Source organism: Gadus morhua, chromosome 20 (genome assembly GCF_902167405.1).
Source record: "Gadus morhua chromosome 20, gadMor3.0, whole genome shotgun sequence".
NCBI lineage: Eukaryota > Metazoa > Chordata > Actinopteri > Gadiformes > Gadidae > Gadus > Gadus morhua.
Genome location: NC_044067.1, coordinates 12,349,469 through 12,377,335, shown reverse-complemented (window position 1 = coordinate 12,377,335; position 27,867 = coordinate 12,349,469). Strand labels below are relative to the sequence as shown.

At 43.0% G+C, this 27,867-nt stretch overlaps 1 protein-coding gene across 2 annotated transcripts; it reads left to right on the top strand.

The window, feature by feature from the left end:
* Positions 1-8,035: 8,035 nt before the first annotated feature.
* ccdc138 (coiled-coil domain containing 138) lies at positions 8,036-24,318 on the top strand. 2 transcript variants are annotated; one of them, XM_030344013.1, is made up of 15 exons: positions 8,036-8,197; positions 8,315-8,354; positions 8,519-8,621; positions 8,725-8,816; positions 8,963-9,135; positions 9,423-9,602; positions 9,781-9,900; positions 10,323-10,400; positions 11,567-11,674; positions 12,325-12,480; positions 13,117-13,233; positions 14,560-14,764; positions 16,371-16,547; positions 22,270-22,408; positions 22,969-24,318. In XM_030344013.1, exons 1-15 carry the CDS (start codon positions 8,132-8,134, stop codon positions 23,093-23,095), a joined length of 1,881 nt encoding a protein of 626 aa, XP_030199873.1. In that variant the 5' UTR covers positions 8,036-8,131; the 3' UTR covers positions 23,096-24,318. The 2 variants fall into 2 exon arrangements, with proteins under 2 accessions (XP_030199873.1, XP_030199872.1); XM_030344012.1 differs by having other exon boundaries at positions 8,480-8,621.
* The last annotated feature ends 3,549 nt before the right edge of the window (positions 24,319-27,867 follow it).

Sequence of the window (27,867 nt, the reverse complement as noted above, 5' to 3'; positions counted from 1 at the left end):
AGGGAAGTTTGCGACAAAGTGTTTCATGCTAACACAAGAGAGAGATGCAAATGAGCGAGATGAGGAGAATGGACTCTGTGTGTGGATCTTCTGGAGGAAGGATCATGGATTACACATCAGCAGCCCAAAGCGGGACGCTAAAGATCTGGTTTGACTCTGGAGACACTGGAGTTTGGAGATGCACTGCCTGAAGACTGCTCCCCGTATCGGCTAGGCTTGGTTTTTTGTATTGTTCGTTGGTTGACTGACTCCCGATGCTCAGTGAGCCATTCAGTCACCCGTCATATTGTATATACATAAACAACACAATGCATTTCATCTGTTTTGTCTCATGAAAACCTGGCCACTCAATCTGCAGTGTGCTGGAACACAGATGTGAACAGCCAAAATGCATGCAAGCCCTGACTCACACGCTCACACAGTGAGCGTGTGAGCGTGTGACTCACACGGCGAGTGTGTGATCAGTTCAAGCAGCAGCACATGTGAAACTACAACATTGATTTGTTTGTTATTGTTTTCCCGAAATTTGAAAATGTTGATGAAGGTCAGCTACAGTGCGAGTGCTATTGACGATTGTGAACAGGCTTTAATTAAAATGTGTAAACATAAAAAAATGGCTCCAACGACCCTCTTCAACACTGCAAAGGCTCAGAGTGACCACATAATCACTCTTCAATCACTCTCTCTGGCCAGCGGGCATAGTGTATGTTTTAGGTATTTAAAAAATATATAAAGAAGAAGGTTGAACATGACCGCCATTTCAACCTTGATTTATATTTAGAAAAAGGCATCCAACAACGAAAGGCCTTTACAAAATGTTTTTTTCCTTTTATCGTTTCTCTTCCAGTCACTTCCCCAACCAATACTGCCTAAGCAAGATATAGTGTATTTAGATAAAAACATAATACAACCCAAGTTGACAAAATGAGGCATACAAATATTCAAACATTCACATAACAGATGAACAAAAACACATATATATATATATATATATATATATATATATATATATATATATATATATATATATATATATATATATATATATATATATATATATGTATATATATATATATATATATATATATATATATATATATATATATATATATATATACATATATATATATAGATATATTATTAACCATTATGTTACACCTTCCCCATTTGGCCATCAGGTTTTCAAGCAATTTCGATTGTCTTATCTTTTTTTGGTTGTGTTATAGAAATGTTTTTATTGTTGACGCCTACCATGGCATGTCTTAAGATGTGGGAGTGTAATTTCCTCTCTGCACTCCCCATCACTTCCCCTGTAGGGATCAATTAGGTTTTATTGCTTGTTGTGTCTTTATTTCATCATGATCCTCCACTGCTTTCACCCCCTCCCCCACAGACCTCCAGTCACCCACTGTATCATGCTTCTGCACTTACATGGGGAGACACACACACACACACACACATACACACACACACACACACACACACACACACACACACACACACACACACACACACACACACACACACACACACACACACACACACACACACACACACACACACACACACAGACACACACACGCACTCACACACACACACACACATACACACCAACACAAACACACACACACACACACACAAAAACGCTCACACACGCATACTGTATAACACGGTCCATTAATTATTCTAGTCTCCCTGGAGCCCTCTGCAGCTAATTCCAAGCTATTCCATCAGACCCAACAGCTATACTGAGGGAAAAGCATTAACTGAAGGAATTAACCTTCCCTCATGTGTATATTAGTCGTGAGTTTTTTGTGTGTGTTTCAGAGCGTGAATGTGTGTGTGTGTTTATGTATGTGTGTGAGAAATAGAGAGAGAGAAAAAGAGGGAGAGAGAGAGAGAGAGAGAGAGAGAGAGAGAGAGAGAGAGAGAGAGGGAGAGAGAGAGAGAGAGAGAGAGAGAGAGAGAGAGAGAGAGAGAGAGGGAGAGAGAGAGAGAGAGAGAGAGAGAGAGAGAGAGAGAGAGAGAGAGAGAGAGGGAGAGAGACAGAGACAGAGAGAAAGGGAGAGACGGAGAGAAATTTGGGGTGACTACAAAGAATTATGGGTATGTGTGTGCACCAGGCATGTCATTTGAATGCGTGTGAATATCATAATTTTCTCTGGGCAATCCTTAATCTGTCTTCATTGTCAACGTTCTCGTTCTCTTTTTTAGTTCAAACCTCTCTTTCTTTCCACAGCGAACCACTGTGCATCAGGTGTGTATGTGAGTCTGTGTGTTTGTGTAAGTGTGTTTCCATACATGCGTTCCTGTATGTGTGCATGTATGCGTTCCCGTGCGTGTGTGTGTGTGTGTGTGTGTGTGTGTGTGTGTGTGTGTGTGTGTGTGTGTGTGTGTGTGTGTGTGTGTGTGTGTGTGTGTGTGTGTGTGTGTGTGTGTGTTTGCCTGCATGTTGTATGTGTGATCCTCTCAGGGTTCCACCCTGTAATATGCATGGAGGAGACCGACCTTCATGGTCTTCCCTGCGCCGCTGTCCCTGAGAGAGGGGCAGCTCAGACCTGTACGGTTGCCACGATTCCCAAACACCAGTGTGTCTGTACTGGCCTCCTGCCTGACACACATTCCACGACTTCCAGACACTGCATGCTGGGTTTTCAAAGATCAGGGAAGGGGGGGGGGGGGGGGGGGGAACAGCATTGGCCTATGAACGCACAAAATTCCCAAAAAAGGCTATTTGGCCCCAAGATTACGCAGAATGATGTGAGATGACTTAAGGCAGCAGGAATTACAGCGTGCATGGTCACGGTCACAGAGTGAAGGAAAGAGAGATAGAATTATCATTCACTTGACTTATGTCACAAGGTCTCTCTCTCTCTTTCTCTCTCCCCCTCTCCCTCTCTCCCTCTCTCTCCATTACCACCTCTCCTTCTTTCTCTTCCACTGTCTCTCTCTCTCTCTCTCCCCCCTCTCATTCGCGCCCTCTTTCACGGTCTCTTCCTATCTTTCTCCCACTCTATCGCTCTCTCGCTCTCCCCCTCTCCCTCATTCCCTCTCTCACAGTCTCTCTCTCCCTCGCTCTCTCTTCCTCTCTCCCTTTCTCTGTGCCCTTCCCCCTCCCGCTCTCACTCTGTCCTCTCCCTCTCTCTCCCTCTCCTTTCTTCCCCCGTCTCACTCACTCTCACACTGTCCCTCTCACTCCCTCGCTCTCTCCCCCCACTCTCCCTCTCTCTGTCCCTCTGTCCCCCTCTGTCCCCCCCCCCCTTTCTCTCTCTCTCTCGCTCTCTCGTTCTCTCTCTCTCCCTCTCTCCCTCTCTCTGTCTCTCTCTCTCTCTCTCTCTCTCTCTCTCTCTCTCTCTCTCTCTCTCTCTCTCTCTCTCTCTCTCTCTCTCTCTCTCTCTCTCTCTCTCTCTCTCTCTCTCTCTCTCTCTCTCAACCTCTCTTTCTGGCTGTCTCTCTTGGTCTTTTCATTCAGGCTTTGCATGTGTTCCAGTTACAGAACAAAATAACCAACAGCATGATGAAGTGTAATCTCATCCATACACCCACGGAATTGTTGCTGTATGAAATAAACACATAGCATCGTATGAACACAGTACACACACACACACACACACACACACACACACACACACACACACACACACACACACACACACACACACACACACACACACACACACACACACACACACACACACACACACACACACACACACACAGACACACACTCACTTAGCGTACATACTGAGTGGGAGTTGCGGTTAAAGCTCTCATCCTATTGTCTGTATGTGTCTCAATGTATTAAGTCATAACAAGGGGTGCGCACAAGCCTTGTATCAGCTCTGATTCCGAGTGGGAGAAAGTATCGGACGTTTCTTGGCTGTTTCTCTAATCTCTGGTTGCAGGGTTAGAAAAATGCAAAGAAAGCTTTAGGAGCCACACAAGCATGCTGTCACATAAAGGACATGCAAAGAGCAGAGCTGCTCAACAAATATGTTCTGCTACACGTTCTAAGAGGCTTAATGATCTGTAATAACTTTCAGCCACTCGACATCAACAATGTGGATCATGGTTGAGCAATATATATATACTTTGTGTGTTTACATATTTTGTGTGCCAGGCAGATTGTGACTATAGGGATGGAGATGAATGTGAGTCTGTGAAATAGGGAGAAGAAAAAAAGAAGACAAGAATGGATTGTTAATTTGGCCTCTTTTTATGGGTGTAATGGTTGAATTTATGCTTCATTTATTCCCCTTCACAATTTTGTTAATACAATGAAATGTAATCATGGCTAATTATTGAAAACATGAGCGTGATAGAGGGAGACGTGTGTGCATGCACACATATACACACAAGCATGTGCATGCTCAGATGCGCACACACACACACACACACACACACACACACACACACACACACACACACACACACACACACACACACACACACACACACACACACACACACACACACACACACATAAACACATGCTCATATATGCACAAAATCAAATTAAAGGGAAAATAGAACAAGATAATAAAACTTAAAATATAATAGTAAAAAAAAACATTAAACGGCAATTAGTGAGTAAAAGGTGACACATTTTCCTCAGACCAAAGTTGTGAGGAACATGATAGAGAGAGACAGACAGTGAGGGAGGGAGAGCATGGGAGAGAAATGGGCTGTAAAAGAGGAGAAACATAGAGGCCTCCAGGCCAGATGATAAGCCAAACACCTGTCCTTCATGTGGTGATGATCATTAGCAGCACCATAAAGCTCATTTCCAACAATAACCATCCTAAACTTCTCTTTTTATGACAACCACATGCATTCCAGATTAATCCCTGTCGAGGAACGACATAAACACAGCGCACAGCGATTGCAACACGACTCCGTTAACTGAGTTGTCTTGTATTCTTTAAAGGTTTAATAAAACTATCTGACGGTTAAAACTCTCACATATTTCCCAGTGCAGGAATAATTATGCAGTAATTTAAAAAGTAGGATTGGTAAAAGTATGACTTATTGAATAATTTACACATTTTGGACCTAGTTCCTTCACAGAAGACTTACAGAAGTTTCCATGGAGGGAATTTACAACCTCCCCCCGCCCCCCTCCCCCAGCTCATCGTACAGAGGGAAGCCCCTCCCTAGCCTTGCCGGACGGCCCACAAAGGCCTTGTACGGTGTGTGAGCGATAAACATTAAAATATTCATGCATCAATTAAGTCAGAATAAATGAAATCAATAAATATAAAGCCTGACAAACCCATTATGGTCTCTTTAGCACGCCAGCACTTATTAGAAGAATAATTCCTTCAGGGCTCGGGCGGCCATTGTGTTTTCATGATCGCATCAGCATTTTTTCTCTCCTATTAAAACAGACACCGTGAGTAACAGTTCATGTCGTGCTCTGATGTTTTTGGGAGTGGAGGGTGGCCCGCAGCAGCACAGCTTTACTCTTCACAATGAGGGATCATTAATTTGGCATTAATTAACATTAGGTCACGCGGAAATAAGCAAACAGTTCATTAACAATTAACCAATTTGTCTAGTCGACATTTGGTGTTCAAGTAAGGTATTCATTTATAATTTATTGAATAGGTTTAGGGTTAAGGTTAAACCTAACCCTGACCTGTGGATAGAAACCCACGGATAGACAATTATTCTCCAAAACTTGAATCACTTACATCCCCTCTTTTGTATCAACAAGGTTGGACTACGATATACTTTGAATGTATTAAATTGTGTACGTCAACAGCTCTACATGGGAGACCCCTCTCACACATAGGGATGCTGTGTCCAGGCAGTTCCCATTCGCATACATAATACTGTTCTGAGGACGCACACAGTCAAGCCAATTGAAAAGCTATCAGTTCCTCCCAGTATAGTACCATGCTGCTGTGATTGGTGAGCTTGGTGTGAGTGTGTGTGTGTGCGTGTGTGTGTGTTTGTGTGTGTGCATGTGTGTTTGTGTATGTGCGTGTGTGTGTGTTTGTGTGTGTGTGTGTGTGTGTGTGTGTGTGTGTGTGTGTGTGTGTGTGTGTGTGTGTGTGTGTGTGCATGCGTGCATGCGTGTGTGTGTGTGTGTCTGTGTTTGTGTGTGTGTTAATGTAGCAGACGCTGTGTATTATGAGGCAGTAGATAATCACTTTTATAGGGCAACATACAGCGACGTTGGTAATTCAACCAGTAGAATGTGATTGCTTTTGTCTGCTTAGTCCCAAAGGGGGAATTGCAGTTGAAGAGGAGCATGTTTTTTTTGTTTGTCAGAGAACATATAGCATGAGTGATAATTGCTATTCATTGTCAACTATGTACTTATTGGTGAGACTGCCCCATCCCTCTCTGTCTATAGGCCTCGTCTCTCATCATCTCTACAGTCTACTGTAGAGATCTCTCTCTCTCTCTCTCTCTCTCTCTCTCTCTCTCTCTCTCTCTCTCTCTCTCTCTCTCCCCCTCTCTCTGTCTCCCTCCCTCTCATCCATTCAATTCCAGTCGGTCCCTGTTGTATAGCACACATATAGAATATATATAGAGACTATAACTGAATACAGCTGACATGTTTCTTATCCTGAATCAATTGAGGAGCCTTCAGCTACCATAGCCCGGAATGTATAAATTCTCTGCAACATTAAAAGGAATTGGATGTCATACTGATGTGGCTGTGTCCTTCCAGTGGTACATCGTAGTCGTCTACATTTCTGCATAAGCATAATGAATAAAAATGTTGTTATTTATTGGTGAGGAGCTTTTATGACAAAAATTGTATAAGCACGTTGATTTTTTATTATTGATGATGACTATATGAATATATATACAAACACACACACACACACACACACACACACACACACACACACACACACACACACACACACACACACACACACACACACACACACACACCCACACACACACACACACACACACACACACACACACACACAAACACACACGAACGCGCACACACACACACGCGCACACACGCACACACACACACACACGCACACAAACACACACACACGCGAGCACACACACACACACACGCACACACACACACACACACACACACACACACACACACACACACACACACACACACACACACACACACACACACACACACACACACACACACACACACACACACAGTCACATGTGCAGGTACATCTAGGTCAAACTGGGTAAATGTTGACATAGGCACATCTTCTGTCCTTCGTTCGAACAAGTCAATTATCAAGAAAGATTACATATCCAAAGGCACCAGGATTAATATGTTCGGTGGCTGGTTGACCATTTGCCATTTCAAAATGATTTCACCCTAAAGGGACACACGTAATTAGCATAATTAATGACTGGGACAGATAATTACCTACAGTAAAAAGTACTTCAGTCTCAGAGCAGTGTTAGATTAGTCTGGTGGACTCCTGTGGCGCACAATAACGTGACGTCGTGATTGAAAAACAATCAAAATTGATGAATAATGACACATACCTGACCTTTGGAGGACACAAATGGTCACTACACGTTCATAAATGGATCTGGCTGATATCGTTCATGACATTCTGTAATTAAGACGCTCACAGAGCCGCTGACGTTGTTTTGTTAATGATGCTGCACTGACATCTGCCGGCATCACTGTGTCATAGCAGGCCTTACGCATTTGGTGTTAGCTATGTATTCAGACTCGATCAATCATAATGCCTTATTGACAAGCTTTTCTTTGTATTTTGCTTATCACTATTCCGATGCATGATTATACATTGATTTGGCTTTTGGGTAATTTTGCGTATTTATGCTGTACTTTCAATTATTGGTGACACCGATCTGGATATTGCAGTAATTAAACTATATACACACTCATTCATTTTTGTTTTTATCTGCATTTTTAACCCAAGTTAATACTGGTTAAAAAATGAAAAGCTGATGATATAATATACGAGTGAGACTCAAACTTGGCTACTTGGCTAAATCATGTGACCTTAGCAAAGGTCACATGATGCGTGGCACGTGACTGTATCCGCCAAATTTGGATTGGATAGTGTGTTTTCCATCCCGTTTCCATGAACAACATCAAGCAGTAAACACACAAAACCCATTTATAAGAGCAAAAGCCTCTACGAAGATGGATTTGAAATACAGTGACGCAGTGGATAAGCATAAACGAAAGTCTTCTGAGACGATGAAACAGGTTTGCTTTCACACATAAACCCTGAAGTGTCTCCGCACAATAACAGAAATAAAACAGTGTTGTGAAGTTGTTTAAACATGCTGACATATGGCTACTTTCATGTCTCTCACATAATAGCTTCTGTCTTCAGATGAATACACACATCGCGTTGGTTGTGGTGAGTAATAACATTTATTGTCCATGTCCATGTCTGGTGGAGTAGACCAGAGGCGATACTTTGACAGTTATGTACAGGGATATAAGTACTGAGTACGGCAGTAAAGTGTTGGTTTATTATTGCAGCTGTTCTACGACTGATTACCGTCTGTGCTGTTGTTCCAGAGGCTGTGCTTTCCCATGCGTCTAATCTGACTAGGAAAGAAGTGCAAATATATAACAAAGCCTTAAAGGAGCTGATCGTGGCTGTTTCTAACCCCCTTGACCAGTAAGTCTTGTAAATGTTACGAAAGGTGTGTGAAATGGCACAACTACGAGAATGAAACGTACTATGATACAGAATTTACAAAGACAAAACATGTTTTCTTCAGATTTGAGTGTGGTTTCCATGGAAGTGATGCGCTGAAACGAGAACACATGCCCTGCCACCTTGAAGAAACGCATCATCTCTCTACAGAGACGGGTGCGTACGTGCTTGTGTATTTGTGTGCATTTGTGTGTGGGTGCTCATCGGACAGCTTAATTATGTAATTATGAACGCATAATACAGCTGACTATTTGATGTGACCGTAATACATCTAATCCTTCACTCCGTGATTCTCTCCCCAGATGTGACCCTGCCCTCTTGTGTGGATGGCAGCCAGGACTCTGAGCCCCAAGCAGGGAACACGCTGAATAGAAGTGCTGGTAGGCTCAAGTTGCTATCCAGCACATGCCAAACCTCTCCTTCTGATCTAGACAAAGTATGCCAAGAGATGATGACAATCTACGAACGGCTACAGGTGGGGATTAGCACTACCCTCCTTTGTGATTCTTCGTTTCTATCTTTGTCAAGTATAATTTATTTTTGTAGGCCTTAATCACAGTTGCAGTCTCAAAGGGCTCCAAGGCAAAGACCTCAAAAGGCGGAATTCTTCCTTACCTCAATTCTCTCATTGGACCCTTAAGTTATACATTAACCAAAGCTTTGTGTGTGTGTGTTGGCTGTGTCTTCACATTAGAGGCCTATTCAATGTATTAAAATAAAGTGTGTGTGTGTGTGTGCTTGTGTGCGTGTGTGTGTGTGAAGGCAGAGCGTGTGAGTCATCAGGAGTGGGAGAGGGAGCTGATGGAAAGAGAGGGGAGGCTGGAGGAGAGAGAGAGGAGGGTGGAGGAGGGAGAGAGGAGGGTGGAGGAGAGATCGGAGGCCCTGGGGAGGCTGAGCGGCATGGAGGAGGCGCTCAACTCCTGCATACTCTCTGTTCAGGAGGTAACACACACACACACACACACACACACACACACACACACACACACACACACACACACACACACACACACACACACACACACAGCTATCTCCATCCATATTCAGTACCTCGTAATCCCAAATTATATAAACATATGGTAGAAAGTAGTTTCATATTGACATGTGTCTGCATTACCAGAGACACCAGCGGGAGGTGTTGAAGCTTCAGGAGCTTCTCAAAGAGAGAACGGGGGAGATCAAGAGAATGAGTTCCAGCTTCAACGTTATGAAGAAGCTAAACAACAGCATGAAGGAACAGGTGGGGTCTGCTGAATGAATAAAGTCCCATTAAGTCATTGTGGGATAAGATAGAGAGTACTTTGGTGCTTGGCACGACTAACACCACATGAGGGCAGTCTCATGCAAGCTGCTACATGTACAGTACTTGACCAAAACACTAACAGGAGATTCTGCCTTCTGCGTAAGGATTATCAAAGAATATCTTTCTGTTGCATTTTTTTAATGAAACAAAATAAAAACATAGTGTTACTTTTAGAATATTTTCTTTTTGTATGATACTATACACCTTTCGCTCTGACTTTTATCACAGGCATTGGAACTCTCCGCAGAACACATTGTATTAGAGCGATATTCTTCTAGTTTTGGAAGCTTCCATGAAAAATTCAGGTTTATTGAAAGTGATGTGATTCTTTAGCGCTCATCTCTTTTTCTCATATTTAGCTCAAGGAGCTTGGTGAACAAAATACCAAGTTGGAAAGTCATTACAAGAGGGTACAGGGGAGACTCGAGAACCTACAGGTAATACCACACCACACCTTATTGAGGTTAAAGGGTTCGTCAACCCAAATCCGTCGTATGATCGTCAACATAGTTATGTATGGAATTTCGGCTCTGTTAATCCCTGTATTGTATAATAAGTCAGTAATTCCCAGTTATCAGTCCCAGTAAAACGGGAGTCAAATCCTATGTTTTGGCCGTCTCTGCCAACCAGTTTGTGTACATTCCACCCTGCTCCCTCTGCTTTTTGAAAGGCACAGAAAAGCGCCTTTTCTTATGCGCTATGTCCTCATTACTAAGGGTTACCGCCGGTGAGGTCTGTCTGGATGTGTCGAGCTCCCTCTGGGCTGTGGTTGATGTTGATGTCCGTGTCCGAGAGAGTTAAGCTTCTCGGGCCCTTCTATATAATGACACAGATATTTAAGTCTGCACCCGAGAGAGAGTTATACAATCTTCAGACACTTATAGTAAAGTGTGGTGTATGTCATATACAACAGTGCTCATTATAACAATCCTACACAACGACTACTTAAAAAGTACAACAAAAGGTGGGTGAGCCATAACCATGGAGTTAACACGCCCCACTCCTTCCTAGAATCCTCAACCCAAAACGCATTGTATTAAATCTCATAGTGTCGAATTGAGCTGAAACAGGGGGTTCACTTAAACTTTAAAGCCCTAGTGTGGTGGTCCCCAGCACGGAGGGGTGACCCGACTTTGGGTCGCTGATCAGCATCTCGGTTCCTAGGAGATTGCTCACTTACAGATTATTTTTGAAAAACAATAAAATATTCCTGTATATATGAACGAAAGGCCTCATGATTATTAAACACAAGTGAACTTCTACTCATCGGTTATTTGGTTTGTGCATTGATTCCACTGGGATATTGATTTATGGACAAGTGCTGATATAGTTAAAACAATGCGTGGAACAGCAGATTCAGGTTTTATTCACAGGGATTCTCAGATGTCAAAAAGGGGACCCAGGCAAATAGGTCGGTGGCGACGTCCATATTTCAATGTCTTTATGGTTCCCCCAGGGGGCAGTGCCTCTACTAGTTGGTCTTGATTAACAAGTGGATAAGCATACAGATTTCATTGATTCACAAACGTTTCACTTCTTTTTCTTACTGCGACTATTATTATTGATTTACTCATCGTCATTGGTTAATTGTGCTTTTCCTTAGCGAAAATATGATCCTGGCATGGTCGAGAAGGCCCGGCTGAATGTGTCTGCGAAGGCGACCCAGTCGAGACGGGAGAAAAGTGGCGCCTCTAGTAAACCAACAAACAAGGTATGTGTCTACTGGATGTTGAGCAGGCCGCCTGTAGCTCTGCTCCCCTGAGTTTATTATGTATGGACGTAACTTAGTGAGGAACTCAGAGCTATTTAAAACAGTGGGATTGGACGTAATTAGAGCTACTTGGACTCGTTTAGTTGTAACGTGTTTGCACGGGTCATTTACTCTGGCCCAACCCACATGTGTATGCATGTTTTTTTACACACGTCACACACAGACACCCATACACAGGTTGCTGTGTGAGTTCGGGCTAGCTTGGCTGCGGATAACCGTAACCCTTGAAATAATCTTTAATTGGTTCCTGGATTTAGAAAGTCTGCATTTATTATGTCCGTATGCAACATAGTGACTCGTGTTGAATGAAGAAGTTTAGTATGAATGAAGTGATCATAAGAGAAACAAAGTTTTGTCTCACCATGTTCCTAATGGTTGATTGCATGAAAGATATATACAACAATTTTATTATTGATTTGTTTTTAACTATTTTATTACTATGATATTAATATTTATAAAAATATATATCCCTTTTTTTTTTTTGTATAGAATCAATTGAAGAAGATGACAAAATCAAAAAAAAAGATTGCCACCCAAATCATGGACTATGGCCTGTTTGACCTCCTCTTCCTCCTCCTCCACTCCTTTAGGCCCCCATGAGGCCTTCCTCCCCTTCTCTCCTAGCCCTGCTTTTGGACTGGCTGCTGGAGACACAGACCTTCTCTTTAGTAGCCCCACGCCATGAGACAGCCAGCGACCCCCAGTGTCTTCCCCCGCAAGTCCTGCTGACCGACCGATGCCTCCAGGTATCAGTTTGGCTTTTGTTGTTGTTTTGGTTTTGGTTAGTCGAATGAGGATATGAAGCTTGGGAATCCCCCGGTTGGCGTTTGAAAGATGCTAAATTATAGATGGCACCAGCCGGTCGGGTGCCGCGTGTGGGTGGGGGGGTTTACATCCGAAGGCTTTAAGAGTTAGTGGTGGTGATGGTGAATGTAGTGAAGGTTAGTGCATCAGAATTGCATCACTCAAACAAAAGTCTTTCCTGCTCGTGGGCAGACCATCCTTAATAGTTGTATTGAGATGGTATTACCGTGATGCATTTTTATCCACATTGACTGGGATGGTTCCATTGTACCACAAAAACTAGGACGCACCTTATTTTAGGGGAACTTTTGCACTTCCTCCAATATTGATGGCATGCTTTGATTGTTCAACCTCTCTCATCAGTCCGTTTGAATGAAAGAGTCTGCTGCTTGATAAATAACTGTCTTATTGGCATGCACATCAATAGACAGTGGGGGAAGGAGGGGGGGGAAGGTGAGTTTGTCCCGGAACTTGTCTGACCACATTATTAATGAGTGAACACACGTGGTGTGTATGCTCTCCGGTAATGATCCGGATGAGCCTTGATTCATCTGTTCTCTATGTTCTTTTTGCCCCAGATGTTACCTCTGTTGGCAGATCAACTCCAACGGACATCCTTATCAGATCCTCCCCTGCTTCTCTGTGTCCTCCGCCTCGTCTACTGGGGTCTGAGACACCTGGACAGCAGCCCACAGGTGAGGATGGGTTTTTGTTGACCTCGAGGGGGGGAATGGTATCTGTTAAAGGAAGGCCACTGCCAAACTTTGGAAATGTAGAGATGTGGTGGAATTTAGGAAGCCCTTTGATATATTATGTCTACTGTAAATGTTTGCAATTACTACTGCAAAGAAAGACACATACAAGTGCTTAAATACCAAGTGCTGGCTTATATGTAAAGAGTAAAATGTTGGTTACCACTGATTTCATGCAAAAACAAAACTCCACTGTATCTGCACTATCTCATTTTGAAAAAAGCCATAGAAGTATATTTGTCATACAAGGTTTTGTCTTTATTTCACAACACATAGAAAAAAATACTTGAAACAAACCACATGTTAAAAAAAAAAAAAAAGAAATACAACAAACCCTTTTGTATCTGTTTGCATTTCATGTGGGGAATGCTAATTCATGCTAATCGGCATTATCCCATATTTTCTGGCTGGGAATTGGACAGAATCCACATATTAAAACATACTCACTTGCTCCGTGTGGCTTTGGTTAGAAATGCATCCAGGCCGACTGGCTTTGGTTGATCACGACCATGCAGGCCTGATATCTTCATCGTCATCATCACTGGGAATTGGAATATGGCTAAGTTGAGTAGTGGGTCACTATCCTGCTACTGCCATCATTGGCGGTTTCTGAGCCTAAGCTCCATTCATAACAACAGCTCACTTTTTGGTCCTCTGTTAGCTAACCACTTGCCACACGCCATAACTTTGTTTCCAAACCCCAATGCCTGACATGGAGCCCTAGCACGCAGTGTTTGTGTTTCTGGCCCCGTAGGATTGTAAGCTTCAATCAAATCAATTCCCAAGTCTGAACACAAACACATAACTAGAGCAGGATGAATCCCACCTGTGAAGTCCTTCACCACTCCGAGGGAAGGTCAAACACCATAAGATGAATGAAGAGGATTATTTTCTCCAGAGCCTTTTAGAAGATCTTGTAAGTGTTTAAAAGCACTGGTTTTATTGGCTCCATTATCCTTTATCCAAGTCTTTAAACAAGAGTTTAAAAGTCAACATGTGTGCTTTACTTTTATGTTGGAATAAAAAAACGTCTGGACTTGGTTGCCTTCGACAAATATGGCTCCTAGTTTTATGATCCAATCGTTGCGTTTCTATTATGGCCGCACTTTAAGTCAACGCATTTAGCCCATCGCTTTTTGTATTAAAAATCCACTAACTAGCAAATATATTTTTTTAAAGGTATGACTGAGTCTCTTTCTCATTTAAGCATTGTGGACGTTGCTCAACATCCCCTCGCTTCTAAAACCTTTCCCTTTGGGCCTTGCTCAGCGCGGGGCCTTGTCCTCCACCCTGCGGCGAATAGGAGCGCAGGTGTCTGCACACCCGCCCGAGGAAAAGGACAGCGGAGACGGGGTCCTGCCTGGTTCCCGTGGCAACAGCGGTCCAGCACACGGGGGGAGTGTGCTCTATCACAGCCCCTGTCCGCACACGCGTGTCCTCTCCGCCCTAATTGTTCTACACACCGTCACCCAAGGTAGGAGTCTCCACATCATGCATTAGAACCCTCTTGTCACTATAAATTAATACAGGCCTATGTCTCTGCTGTAATCTATAAGATAATAAGTTATAATTCTTTACTCTTATCTTATGACGGATGATTCCCCGCTTTGATATTTTTTGTTTTCCTTTTGTTTCTCAAAGACTCCAGATTGAACTGAACCAACTCAACTCTAAAGCAGTTCAGCCAATAGACCCTTATCAAAGAGGCGACATTATGGGATAAACACAGGTGTCACTTATAACACTCATTCTGGATGGGTCTCCTTTTATGTAACAGGGCACTGTTGGTAGCCTAGTGAAGAGGGCTGGTAGCTCCGCCCAGGTACATAAGAGGAACAGACCCATAATTAGTGTTATGAGGGACACCTGTGTTTGTCCTACAACGACTCCTCTGTAAAGGTTCAAGGATAAAGGATAAAGGTTCTATTAGCACCCGCCCTCGTAATGGTTTGGGAGAGAGAATCTACGTATTTAACGGCAATAACCAGCCGATAACCAGCTGAAGTGTCAACATACAGTTCACACATTTATTATCAGTGAAAAACCTATTTAGTGGGAACACTATCATGGGCTCATCAGAAGGGCTCATCACAAGTTCCGCAGTGAAATCAATATTTTCTACGACAACTCAAGTTCGATCTTAGAGGTAATGGGGATGCAGGGTAAAGAAAAGGAAAAAGAACAAACCTGTCAGACTAGCCTAGTACCATGTGTGTTCATCGATCAACAAATGACCGACATGTGCTCGAAAGGAAAGGTGTGTGTGTGTGTGTGTGTGTGTGTGTGTGTGTGTGTGTGTGTGTGTGTGTGTGTGTGTGTGTGTGTGTGTGTGTGTGTGTGTGTGTGTGTGTGTGTGTGTGTGTGTGAAAAACGTTCAGATCCCATTCGGCTCCCTAGCTATACCACTGTAAGCCTCAGATCCCTCCCTGATTCTAACTAGCGCATTATGATGCATCTCTGCCAAGCAGACCCCCTTCCTCGCCTTCCCGGGGTCTCAGTGGTCCCATCTCTAGAAAAGCCCTTTCATCCCCTCGCCCTAAAGCCGGCCTGGCTCACTATTCCCAGGCTGACGTCAAGCTGGATGGCGACGGTTCCCACGCCCATGACAGTGTTTTCCATCATCTTTAATGGGTTGCTTTTTATTTTTTTTATAGAGAGAGACGCAACTCATCTAACAAGAATAATGTGCTTTCATCCAATGTAAAAACACTCGCATCTGGGCAACTCGGCTCCAAGGAGAACGCTGTTGAGATGATCTGAGATGAGTGGTGACGAGGTGCTTCAGGGCTCGGATGATGTATGGAGGGCAGGCCAGGCGATATGGCTCCCAGGGTCCGTGGAGGAACAGATTTTGTGAGCTGACAATGTAGTCCAGACAACGTTGGGAACCAAAGGGAAAATATACCATGTTTACGAATTCACGCAAATGTGTGCATGTGATCAATCGAGATGAAAGTCTCCCCACTATTGCAGTCCCAACGCACCGGCACCATTACACTATGGATGTGTAAGTCTCCCCCAATTCCCAACAAAAGCCTCCTTTGTGTACACTTGGGGTCTGCCTTGTCCATTCCCTGCAGCTGACCTGCTGGCCCAGGCGCTGGGCGGCCTCCGCAGCCAGCTGAGGAGCGAGGGAAGCCGGGGTCTGTTCCTGCAGTACGGCGGCCTGGGGGTCCTGCTTCGTCTCCTGGGGGCCAGCAGCAGAGGAGGCCTGCATGGGCCCGTAGATATCCTGATGCAGCTGTCCGCACCGTCCCGTGAGTCTATGCACACACAGCCCCATCAGTACAGCTCGAGCTCTGCCTCATCAAGCCGGATGCTAACCTGGCAGTGATTTCCTCAGAACTGTAGAGTTATGCTGCAATCATTCAGCTTCATTATAGATTTATGTGGCCCCGAGGTTTTACAACTTTATTTATCAGCAACAATCAACATATTTATAGCAAACACTATGCAACAAATAGTAGTATATTACGTCGTAATTATAGCAATTAAAGATTTTGCTATTTATATATATATATATATATATATATATTAGAGCTGTCAAGCGATTAAAATATTTAATCGTGATTAATCGCATTAATGTCATAGTTAACTCTAATTAATCGCGATTAATCGCAAATTCTTTTTCTATGCTAAATATCCCTTGATTTTTTTGTCCCATAATTCTTCTCATTTTAATTCTCTTATCAACATGGTGAAGTGCATCGGCTTGCCTTGTGCAAATGATTTTTTATTGATAACAACATTGGCATATACACTGATCAAAACAGGACGATACAAAAAAAGAGCCTATAGTGCAATTAAACGACTGCTTTGAACAAATGTCATTTGAACATAGCAGTCAGGCTACTGCTTCTTTGTTTTGAGCCAAAAAAAAAAAAAAAAGTTTTTTTTTTTTTTTTTTTATAAAGTAATTGCGTTAATCCCGCGATAAAACTTTTAACGCCGTTAAATTTGGTTTGCGTTAACGCCGTTAATAACGCGTTTAACTGACAGCTCTAATATATATATATATATATATATATATATATATATAAAATACTTTCAATTTACACTCATTAAAGTGTTTGAGCTCATCCAACATGGCAACATCATCTGTATACGTCAGAATGTACTTGCCTTCATTAACATGTTAATCCATGTTAATCTATTTTTTGACCGTGGTAGCACGTTAAAACAAACAAATTTCATCACCTCCAATTTTTGGCTTATAAAATAATTTCCAGATACTTATTTTGCGCATGGTTCTACTGTGGAATGTTTTAGTGCTCAGTTTTGTACCTTTTCCACAACATGTTTTACAACCTGTACAAGGTTGTTAATCTTCGGCTACTGCCTATATAATATATTATGTAGCACCACAGACGTATATAAAGTCTCTACTAGCAGAAGCTAAGGTAATCCATGTAAAATCATAACATGTGGCAGTTTCCAATGCCAACCTGATATCTACAGTTGTTTTGATTGTGGTATTTTTCTACATTTCATGTACAGCAGGGCTCCAATGATAAGTCAGATCAACAGAAATGTGTATAATTTTTAACCATTGATTAATCGTTTGAGTAATTTATTTCCAGACAAGTAAAATAAATGCTTCAGACACTGAAACATTAGGTTCATGGATCATTACATAATTAACGCAAGGAAATCATTTAGTTTGTCTTGCTGCTTGTCAGATAAAGCAATTTGAGTCCAATGTTTGGACTCAACTTGGATGGGCATTTACCAATATTTGTGACAATTTATAGACCCAATGATGATTTAAAATAAGAATGAATGATTAATAAGCTAGGAAAATCATTATTAGTCACAGCCCTAATGGTCAATGCAATAATGCCATTCAGGATTGGTCTCCAACACCAATGTTGGAGAGGGGGCACACAGGCCAAGCGAGTTCATTGGCACGCAAGACCTTGAGCGTTGTGAAGCACGCCGCTGGGGCTCATTTAAAGCCCATAAAAATAAACGCTATAATGAACTTGCAGCCGCATGGAAAGTGGGTCCTGGCCAGAGTGCACTGGCAGCTTTTCTATCCACAGGGTTTATGGACCGTGTTTTTATTATCACAATTCATGCGGTGCGAGGGCCAGCACCTCATTGGATTCGCAACACGGCCACATGTGCAGAAGTGACGGCCTGCCCAAGCCAGCCATCAGTCCACCAGAGAGAGTTCACCACTGTCCAGATGAAGGATGTCTAGGTCTGTCTTTGGGTAAATCCTGAGCCCTCTGCACCGACGCGGCCGTGTGTCCAGCCTGGAGAGTTTATATGCATACTGTGTATCTAGGTGGGTAGGACGAAGAGGAGGCATGTTGCTCTGTTGGCCTTGAGTCCTGGGTTTTTGCGAGCGAGTCAGCATCTTGCTGATTGGCTCGTTCAGAAGTTCACACGGGAATGTCTTTTCATTCAACAATAAAATCGAATATGGCCATACTTCCTGTACCTTGTAAATAATGATGGCCCATTGAACACATGGTGGGACCATGTGTTCAATTGTTCAGGTGTTGCCCCTTTTTGCAGCTTTTTCACATATAGCCCCAACACAGCTATGCTCACTGTCCACCTCCACCCTCCACTATTTCTCGGTTCTCTGGGTTGTAAATCAATACTTGTGGAAGGCCAGCCGTGCTTCACGTTCTCCACCCTTTCCCATCAAGGGTTAAACCCTGGTTGGAGGCTCAGATACAAAGAGGTACAAGTCGCTGGGGAAAAAAATGAACGTATCCGGGCAGTGTCCAGATTTGGAGTCTTGACAGGAGGTCCGTGCTACCTACAAAGCCCCCGTCATTTGCATTTGTCTTGGAACATGTGTCCGAAAGGGCAACACACATGGAGGTTGTGACAAGCAAGCAGCAGATCCAGGTCCTGAACAATTCTTTGTTGACTCCAGATCCACTATTCTTTCCATAAACAGCCGGGGGGCCACGCGAACGGGCCTGTGAAGTGGGATACGGTCTTACAGGAAGCCTTGGCTCTCATTAAACCATCATTGTCTGGGATGAGTTGTACAATCTCGGGTCATTGATGGGGGGGCTGTTGACGGAATTCACGATTTCACCAATCGATGACCTCTGACGGTCAGGTTTTCCACTGAGCGATCAAAGGATTCCTTCTCACGTCGTTGGAATGAACAGCAACTCAAAGAGGGGAGGTATTAGCGCAAGACAGATGGTGACCTACCGAATCTGATTCCTTGACTATGAAATCGTACAAGGGGTTATATTGTATTATTATATTGTATTATTAATGGATTGAATAGATGTCACATCACTTTCATATTGACTGTTTTCTGACTGAGCACACACTTCTATGCAAAGGTGACAGTGATTTCAGATACAGGTTATTGAGGAAGTAGGGGTTATGCCTATTGCCCAAGGATGCTCAGGTAGGCTGCAGACATGTGGGAATCAAAACCAGAACCTTTTAGAAGAAAAATCAAATCACTTCTTAGACTTCTCTTTCCTTAAAACTATTCATGTTTGGTTATATATGTTGGTGATATATGTTATGTTGGTGCCACACAAGCAGGGCAGCTGCCATTCAAATCATACCAACATTTCAAGATATCCTTATTTGAGAACTAGTTGAAGCAGGAATGGAACTTTAGCAAAAGCAAAGTTGATCATGACAAGGAGCAGCTTTGTGTGTGTGTGTGTGTGTGTGTGTGTGTGTGTGTGTGTGTGTGTGTGTGTGTGTGTGTGTGTGTGTGTGTGTGTGTGTGTGTGTGTGTGTGTGTGTGTGTGTGGATGGAATTCACTTCAGAAGGCTCCACATTTGCTTTTATTGACTGAAAGAATGTGATACGTCTGCCATCTGTGTGCCCTTTTTATTTGTTGGGTCCGTTTCATCTCCTTTAGGGATATTGTGTGATCCCAATTAGTTTAAGAAGGCCAGTTTCAATGTTGACAATATGGAGACATATTCAAGCTATTCAAGTTATCAAAGAATGGCTTTGACCAGTATCCATAATCGTTTTTGTTTGTGTGTGTGTGTGTCTGTGTGTGTTTGTGTCTGTGTGTGTGTTTGTGTTTGGGAGAGGTATAAGATCAGAACAATTATTCATATTTTAACGGCTAACCACCAAATAAACAAGAAATGCCGGTGTCCATCAATCACAATGCAGCTTATTACGTTATTTGCACAGAACTCCTGCTGGCATCATCTCACATGCATTCATCTCACGATCAGAAGAGAGAATGCAGAGATGCAGAACACAGGCAGAGGCTTAGGAAAGTATTCAGACTCCGTAATAAATCGACACAACGATAAGCAGTACCCACAATATATATATATTTTTTTTAATTGCCTTTGGTTTTCAGACCAAATGTGCCTCCTGTTTTATATCAACGGTTGTTTGTTGATGAGGTCTCACCAGTGGAGCGCTACTGAGATGGAGGGCAGGAAGTGCATAAATGTTAAATGTTGAGATAATTTCTTGGAGGTTGATGGTGTGTTCAAGGCTAATTGTTGAATGATATGATGCTGTCGAGCAAGGTTAATAAGGATGTTTTTCTGGTTGATGCAACACATCCTAAGCATTGTGATTTGAGAGCTTTTTCACTGAAAACTTAAAGCATCACCCTGTCAAAGACTAGATGACAGTTTTCCTTTTTCATTTTTTGATCCCAAACGTTAACAGCTGAACAGGAAAAGTGATGTGACTCCAGGCTTTTCTAGGCTTTCATCTTTGTTGTAATATGAGGTCTGCAGTACAAGGTCATTTACTGTCTACTGATGATGGCGAGTAATTTGTGTGATATTGTGTGATATATCACACAGAGAAGGACAATTTTAGTAATTTTTAAATTATTTAATTATCTTCAGTGTGTATTGGCCAATCTGATTTGTCTTGACACGATTGCGATACAGCCTACGCATAGCATGCACGCAAGCTCACAGCCAGACACAAGAGCTCCTTCTAATTCAAGAGCAGCTTTTTCTTTAATGACATAGAAAAGAAAGATTAGAAAGAGAATATTACTGAAACCTATTTTCTAAATACTTTCGTCTTGTGTTGTAATGCAAGCTGCATTGATTATTGCATTGTTTATAGAAAGTCATATTTGTGACAAGCTTTCTCTCTAATAAAATATAAGATGAGTTAATTAATCTGTTGATGTCTTTAATGATCATCACAAAAGTAGGAAATGATTAGCAAACTCTGAGTAGTATATGTATACACATATTTTTGAGAATCACACATGGAAATGTACATAAAAAAATTGTTGCATCGATAATCGCTTTAGAATCAAATCGTTGACCTCATAATCAGAATTGAATCGAATCGTGAGGTGCCAAGAGATTCCCCCCTAGTTTTAACTAAATGGATAGATTCCGACTATTTGGGTCCACACCGTTTACAGAAAACGAGTACTACTGCTTGGCGTTCTCCATTTCACTTCCTGCCCTCCATCTGAAGAGCCCACTGATGGATAAATGCTCCCTCATTTCTGTGTATATCAGACCAACTATGATGCTATGAAATCCGATGCTCTCTGCAGACCCCTGTGATGAAATACACCCTTTACACAAGCGTCATCGCTCGTAAGGTGTTGTTCATAACACTGATTATGGCTCTGCTGGGAGTGAATAGGGAAAGGCCTACAACCTTGCCTTTGTAATTCACTCTGTTCCTTTTTGATACTTCAAAAAGCCTTCCAAACCACTTGCAGGCCCTGCTGGAAACCCTAAACATGCCCTCTAATAGAGAAAATACCAGATTTATTTACCTTCGTGACTTTGGCATCGGAATTACGGGTAGCAGACTAAACTACTGAAGATAACAGAACAGTGCTGATGCTTTGGCACACATGAGTGAAACACCTGCCTACCTACTCAATGCTAAGGTTGGGGGGCTACATCTGTGTTTACCCTGCCGTGACAGCTCTGTGAGAAGGCTTGAATGTGTGTTATCTTCACCCGAACTCTAGGCCTCATCCATTGTTTAAATATGTGTACCATGTGTGTACCGTAAAGGCTTCCTGGATCCCTTCCTGGTTGCCTGCAGCTGTGCTGACTTCTTCTCGACCATCTCCAAGCTCCTTCAACAGCCTCCTCTTGAACTACGTCTGCTGGAGAAGCTGTCCATCCTGCTTCAGAAGCTGTCAAACATCAGGTGAGTTGTAGAGCTCTTGGTCTGTGTAATGTACTCCTAGCGTGCCTGGTTCCTGCCCATGAATCCCACACCGTTTTTTATTTGGTTCTTGGATTCAGGGTCTGGTGTCGGTTGTTGCTTGAGTGGTACTTCGGCTTGGAGTGAGATTACACTAAAACAATCAGCGTCTTGTAGGCGAAGCTTAAAAAAAATATGCTGCTGCTAGCATCCGTGGAAGTTCGCTTTTAAGGTGTTTTTTTTAATTTAATTGATTCTGCTATTGAGGCCTTTTTGAGAAAATGTCTGGATATATCGGCAAAAAAATCAACAGCAAAGAGCACCGTCACTTGTGGAATTATTATCTGCCTTTCGATGGGTTGAACAAAAAAGACACAAAAGGACTTCAGACTGAATTATCGATTGAGATGGATTCAGGATGAATATCCGGCTAAATCATAGCAGCCTTTCAGACCATGAGCACGCGAAACCACCCACTCCACGGACATTTTTTAAAAGCATGCACATTGGAACGTATTTCAATCTATTCAACTGTCCTCTCCGTCTTTATGGTGCACGCTCAGGAGGAACCGTCGACTGTTTGAGCGCTCCTCCCTGCGCCTCCTGCTGCAGGAGATGCAGCGCACCACCGAGCCGTCCTGCAGCTTCCTCCGCCTCAACCTGGGCTCCATACTGCTCAACCTCACGTGAGGCGGCCCGGGAGCCACCGCTGAACCCTGTGTGACTCCACAATGACTGAAGTAGTAGGAGGATGCCTTAACACACGCTGCGCCTGGACAGGCAGTGTTGTCCACTGCCATCCCTTGCACTCCCAGGGCTACAATAGGCAGCGCTGTTAACCTTGACTTACAGTCACATCGACAAAGCAACCGTATTTATTAGATCATACTTTTTTAAGATTTTTTTAAGAGCATTATTTTCATTGTAGTTGGTTTTAATGGTTCGGTACGAAACAGACTGATCCGGTGCCTTTGTTAGGTTTCAAACAAATACAAAGGCCCGAGCATTTAGCTCGGGGTTAATGGGCGTCTCGTGGGCTTCAGAGACGCACAATACGGCTCTAAACGCAAACTAAAAGAACTGGATGACTCTATGGATGGACCATGTTGTGATTGTTAGCGTCCATGTGGTTCGCGTTAGCTGGTCTTTTTCATTTGTTTTCGATTGTCCTCACTCAGTATGTGGGTGGGAGCGTTGGTCTCAGGAAAAGGCCTTACTTGTTAGGAGGACACCCAAGGATCAAACCCATCAGGGCTGATTTTGAACAGTCGGAGAAAAGACTCCCGGGAGAGTGCTCCAGTTGCCGGTGCAGAACGGCAGAACTAACTTCCGTGCCAGGTTCTGAGTGTTCTGTAGGGATCTGTCCGCCGCATCTCGTGCCCCTTTTTCAAAATCTCACAACGAGAGGGTGAAGAAGACTACGTGGACTTAGCTTGCCACAGTTTCATTTGGTTCCGCCTTCGACAACCTGTCATGTACAATGAGGTTGTTTGATCATTCGGGCTTGGGTCGTTTGGGTAATTGACGGGTTAAGAAAGTTTGATATCATAATTATTCATGGTAGTTGGAAATGATAACTAAACAATGAAGAAAATCTCAGATGCCTTTGTGTCACTTAAACCGGCCTTTTGAGCCATCAAAGTTAATATAAACTTGGTTGTCATCCGATCTGAAGGAAGACGACAGACAAATATGGTTTTGTTTTATCTCAAAATTATCTTTTGTTTGCTTGTAATTCCAAACGGTGTGCAGAAGTAACAGAGCCTTATTTGAATACTTAGCGTTGTTGGCTGAAGCATGCTAACATCTTCCTCGGGTTTGTTGACTGTTAACTGACTAAGTTCGGTAAAAAAGAGAATATCTAACTTTTATAAATTTTTCATAAGAAAATGAATAAATCGATTTAAAACATGTTTCACCTTGTTTTGTCAATTACTGCATTTATGCATGAGTTTTATTTGATTCATTGTTCTGAAAAATATATATATACTTGCTCTGGTTAGAATTTTTTTTTTTTTTGCACAACTGGAAACAGCCTGCATATCCAACAACCATACAAAAGGATTGATAATAACCCACTAAACACACATTTAACCTAACTTGGCGGATTAAAATGTCTTCTACATTTGGATGATGAACATTTATGAGGGAAAGACGATCAAGAATCTCACAATAATTGTGGGATTATAAAGAAAAAAAAGGAAAGGCCCAGAAGATTGCCTTTGTTATTTCCTTTGTACCCTTTTTATGTTAAAAAAACAAACTTCCAAGCCACTTGCATGTCCGGTGGAAACCCCAACCAGGCCCTCTAATAAAGTAAATACAGATTTATTTACTTTCTTGACTTTGACGTCTTGCCTGCAGTGAATGTCGTTTCTGCTCTGCGTTAAGTAACGCACTGATCCTGCCCTGGCCCAGGTCTGCACAGCATCATTCCACTGCTGAGATTGTACCCTTCTCTGGATTTACGTGGAGGACTTTTTGCAGTGGACCAGAAACTCTGGACATTTTGGGAAAGACAAATTTTCCTCCCCATTCCCACCCACCACATGCTCCAGTCTAGCTGGTAGAGCTCATTAAAATCGTATTCAAGCAAGTGTGTGTGTGTGTGTGTGTGTGTGTGTGTGTGTGTGTGTGTGTGTGTGTGTGTGTGTGTGTGTGTGTGTGTGTGTGTGTGTGTGTGTGAAATTGGCTGTTCACTTTAGCCAGACCCCTCAGATTACACTTTTTTGATACATTATACACATTTATATCATCATCGATCATCCACATCAGCCATTTATGTGATGCAAAGTTGAAGGCAATGTATAAAGTTGCAGATAGATGCCATGGGTGTACGTCTGGTGTGCAAACATCCAAGCTAAGTGTTTAGTTTCAAAAGGGTTTGGTCGTTAGAGTCTGAATCCTAAGTGATTAATTGCTCAACATGATATAATTGCAAACCTCAAGATTGTAAACTTAGGTTTAATTATAAGCTTCATTCTTCCTTTCTGCCTTGTTCAGGTTTTTTCTTCCAGCGAGGATCAGGTTTATCAGCCTAACTCTGATGTTACGAACACGAGTTTTGGTGGATTTTAGGATTTCCCTCCAATATGGTTACAATTTTGAAGCGGAACGGAAATGGCTGTTATTGATGCCTAATTAAACACCCACATATTTTCATGCTGAGGAAATAAACAAAATACAGCTTCCAACGACAAAGGAAGCGAACATCATCAGAAGCACCTCACACATGCTTTAACCCGTAAAGTCCTGGTGAGCTGAGAAGCCAATATGCATTGTGTTTCTAACTTTTCTCATCAAGACTACTGCTTCAGATCACTGAATAGCAGAGGCAAAACAAAGTATTTTATCTGTGAGAAAAACGTATTGAAGTCAACATCATTTTATATTCTAATCAATTATTTATCCCAAAAAATATCTATATTTTTAATTGCTCTCAGAACTCTATCTGGAGTTGCAATCTTGTAAGTATATTTGACCTTGGTCTGACTGCTGCTCGTGGAGTCAAATACGTTTGTACAGGTGCAGAGGAAGGCTGCTGTGTGTGTGTGGGGGTGTGTCTGTCTATGTCTGTCTGTATTTCTGTCTGTATGTGTGCTTATTTCTGTCTTTCTCTGTGTGTGCGTGGGGGTCTGTCTGTCAATGTTGGTGTGTCAATGTTTGTGTGTCTCTGTCTACCTGTGTGTCTGTGTGTTATCTGTGTCTGTGTATCTCTGTTTGTTTCTCTGTGTATGCGTGTGTGTCTGTGTGTGTGTATTTCTGGCCGTCTGTCTCTGTGTCTTTGTGTGTGTGCGTCTGTGTTTGTGCCTGCATGAGAGGCTGTAAAGGTGTAAGAGGTAGTCGAGTGTCAAACGGGTGTCGGCTATTAGGTTTAATTAGCCGCACCGTTAGCCTGAATGTAGGAGCCAGGCAGGAGGGCACTCCTTGCCCGGAGGTCTCTGCTCCTCACTATCGTTTCATCTCAGTCATCAACAGTATGCCAAGTCAAGCACTTAAGACTGTAAGAATGGACCCTGAGGTCACACACACACACACACACACACACACACACACACACACACACACACACACACACACACACACACACACACACACACACACACACACACACCCACCGTCTCCCGCTTTCACTCTCTGCATGTCTGTTTGTGTGGGTGTGTGGGTGTAGCTGAATCGCCCTGTGAACAGAGGCTCCATTTAAGAAGGATTATCTGAGGCAGAGGTGAGTGTCTGTAACCTAATAGAGAGAGAGAGAGAGAGAGAGAGAGAGAGAGAGAGAGAGAGAGAGAGAGAGAGAGAGAGAGAGAGAGAGAGAGAGAGAGAGAGAGAGAGAGAGAGAGAGAGAGAGAGAGAGAGAGAGAGAGAGACAGAGAGAGAGAGAGAGAGAGAGAGAGAGAGAGAGAGAGAGAGAGAGAGAGAGAGAGAGAGAGAGAGAGAGAGAGAGAGAGAGAGAGAGAGAGAGGCATCAGCCGAGTCGTGCCCCAGAGCTGCATGGCAACCACCTCCCTCGCCTGACAGACCTTTTCTCTCCAGGACTTAAGATCCCATGCCAGCACACACAGATACAGCTAACCTTGGCAATCTTGGCGCACACACACAGACACACACATGAAAGGTGAGAGTGCTATGCAGAGTACCGATTACCCTTGTGACAACCGCTTTTTGAAATGCCTGATGTCATGCTGTTCGGGTTGAATAGGGGTTTGAGGTGAGGAATAGGACAATACTATGGGGTAATTCTGCAAGGGCTCAGACAGTATACTGTACAATCATGTGGACTTGTGGAGGGTGCCACACAGTCTAGTGGCTAGGGGTGTCGCATCTGGGTTTGAACCCTCCAGAATCACCGTGGTCTGATTTCCCCATAGGTCATCTTAAACACCACCGTCTCCTCAAAGACTCAATGATAAATCGTTAATCTACAGGGGCAGGTCAAGTGCTCGAGTGTGCACAAAGAATTGGCTGAAAGCAATCAAACACATGAAATGAAATGAAAGGTTGGGATTATTAAATTGAAACTCAAGGAGAACACGTGTAATGGTGTTGGCAAGCTGTCTCCTCTGCCAGCTCTGGTAACATGAGCGCTGACTGTCACAATTGAAGAACAAATACGTTCTCCTTCAATTAGGACTCTTACAACGTTTGCTGGGTTATTGAACCAGAGGAGTGTGGCTTCAAGGGGCAGCTCAGAGGTTTCCTGCACTTTGACATTGGTAGTATGAGGTCATGAAACGTGGCCATTTGGGTGATTTTTGATTGGGTGGGCTCCTTGGTTTGTGTCTGTGATGATGAAAAACACCATTAAACCTATGCATGTGTTGACATGTCTCTATGGTACATCGTAAGGTATTTCATAAGAAATGCTACCGTGGTGACTTCTATTGACCTCCGCAAGACAAAGGATGCAGGGTGGTGGTGCCAGTAGACCGGTTTATTATAAAGGTTTGTTGGTAATGATA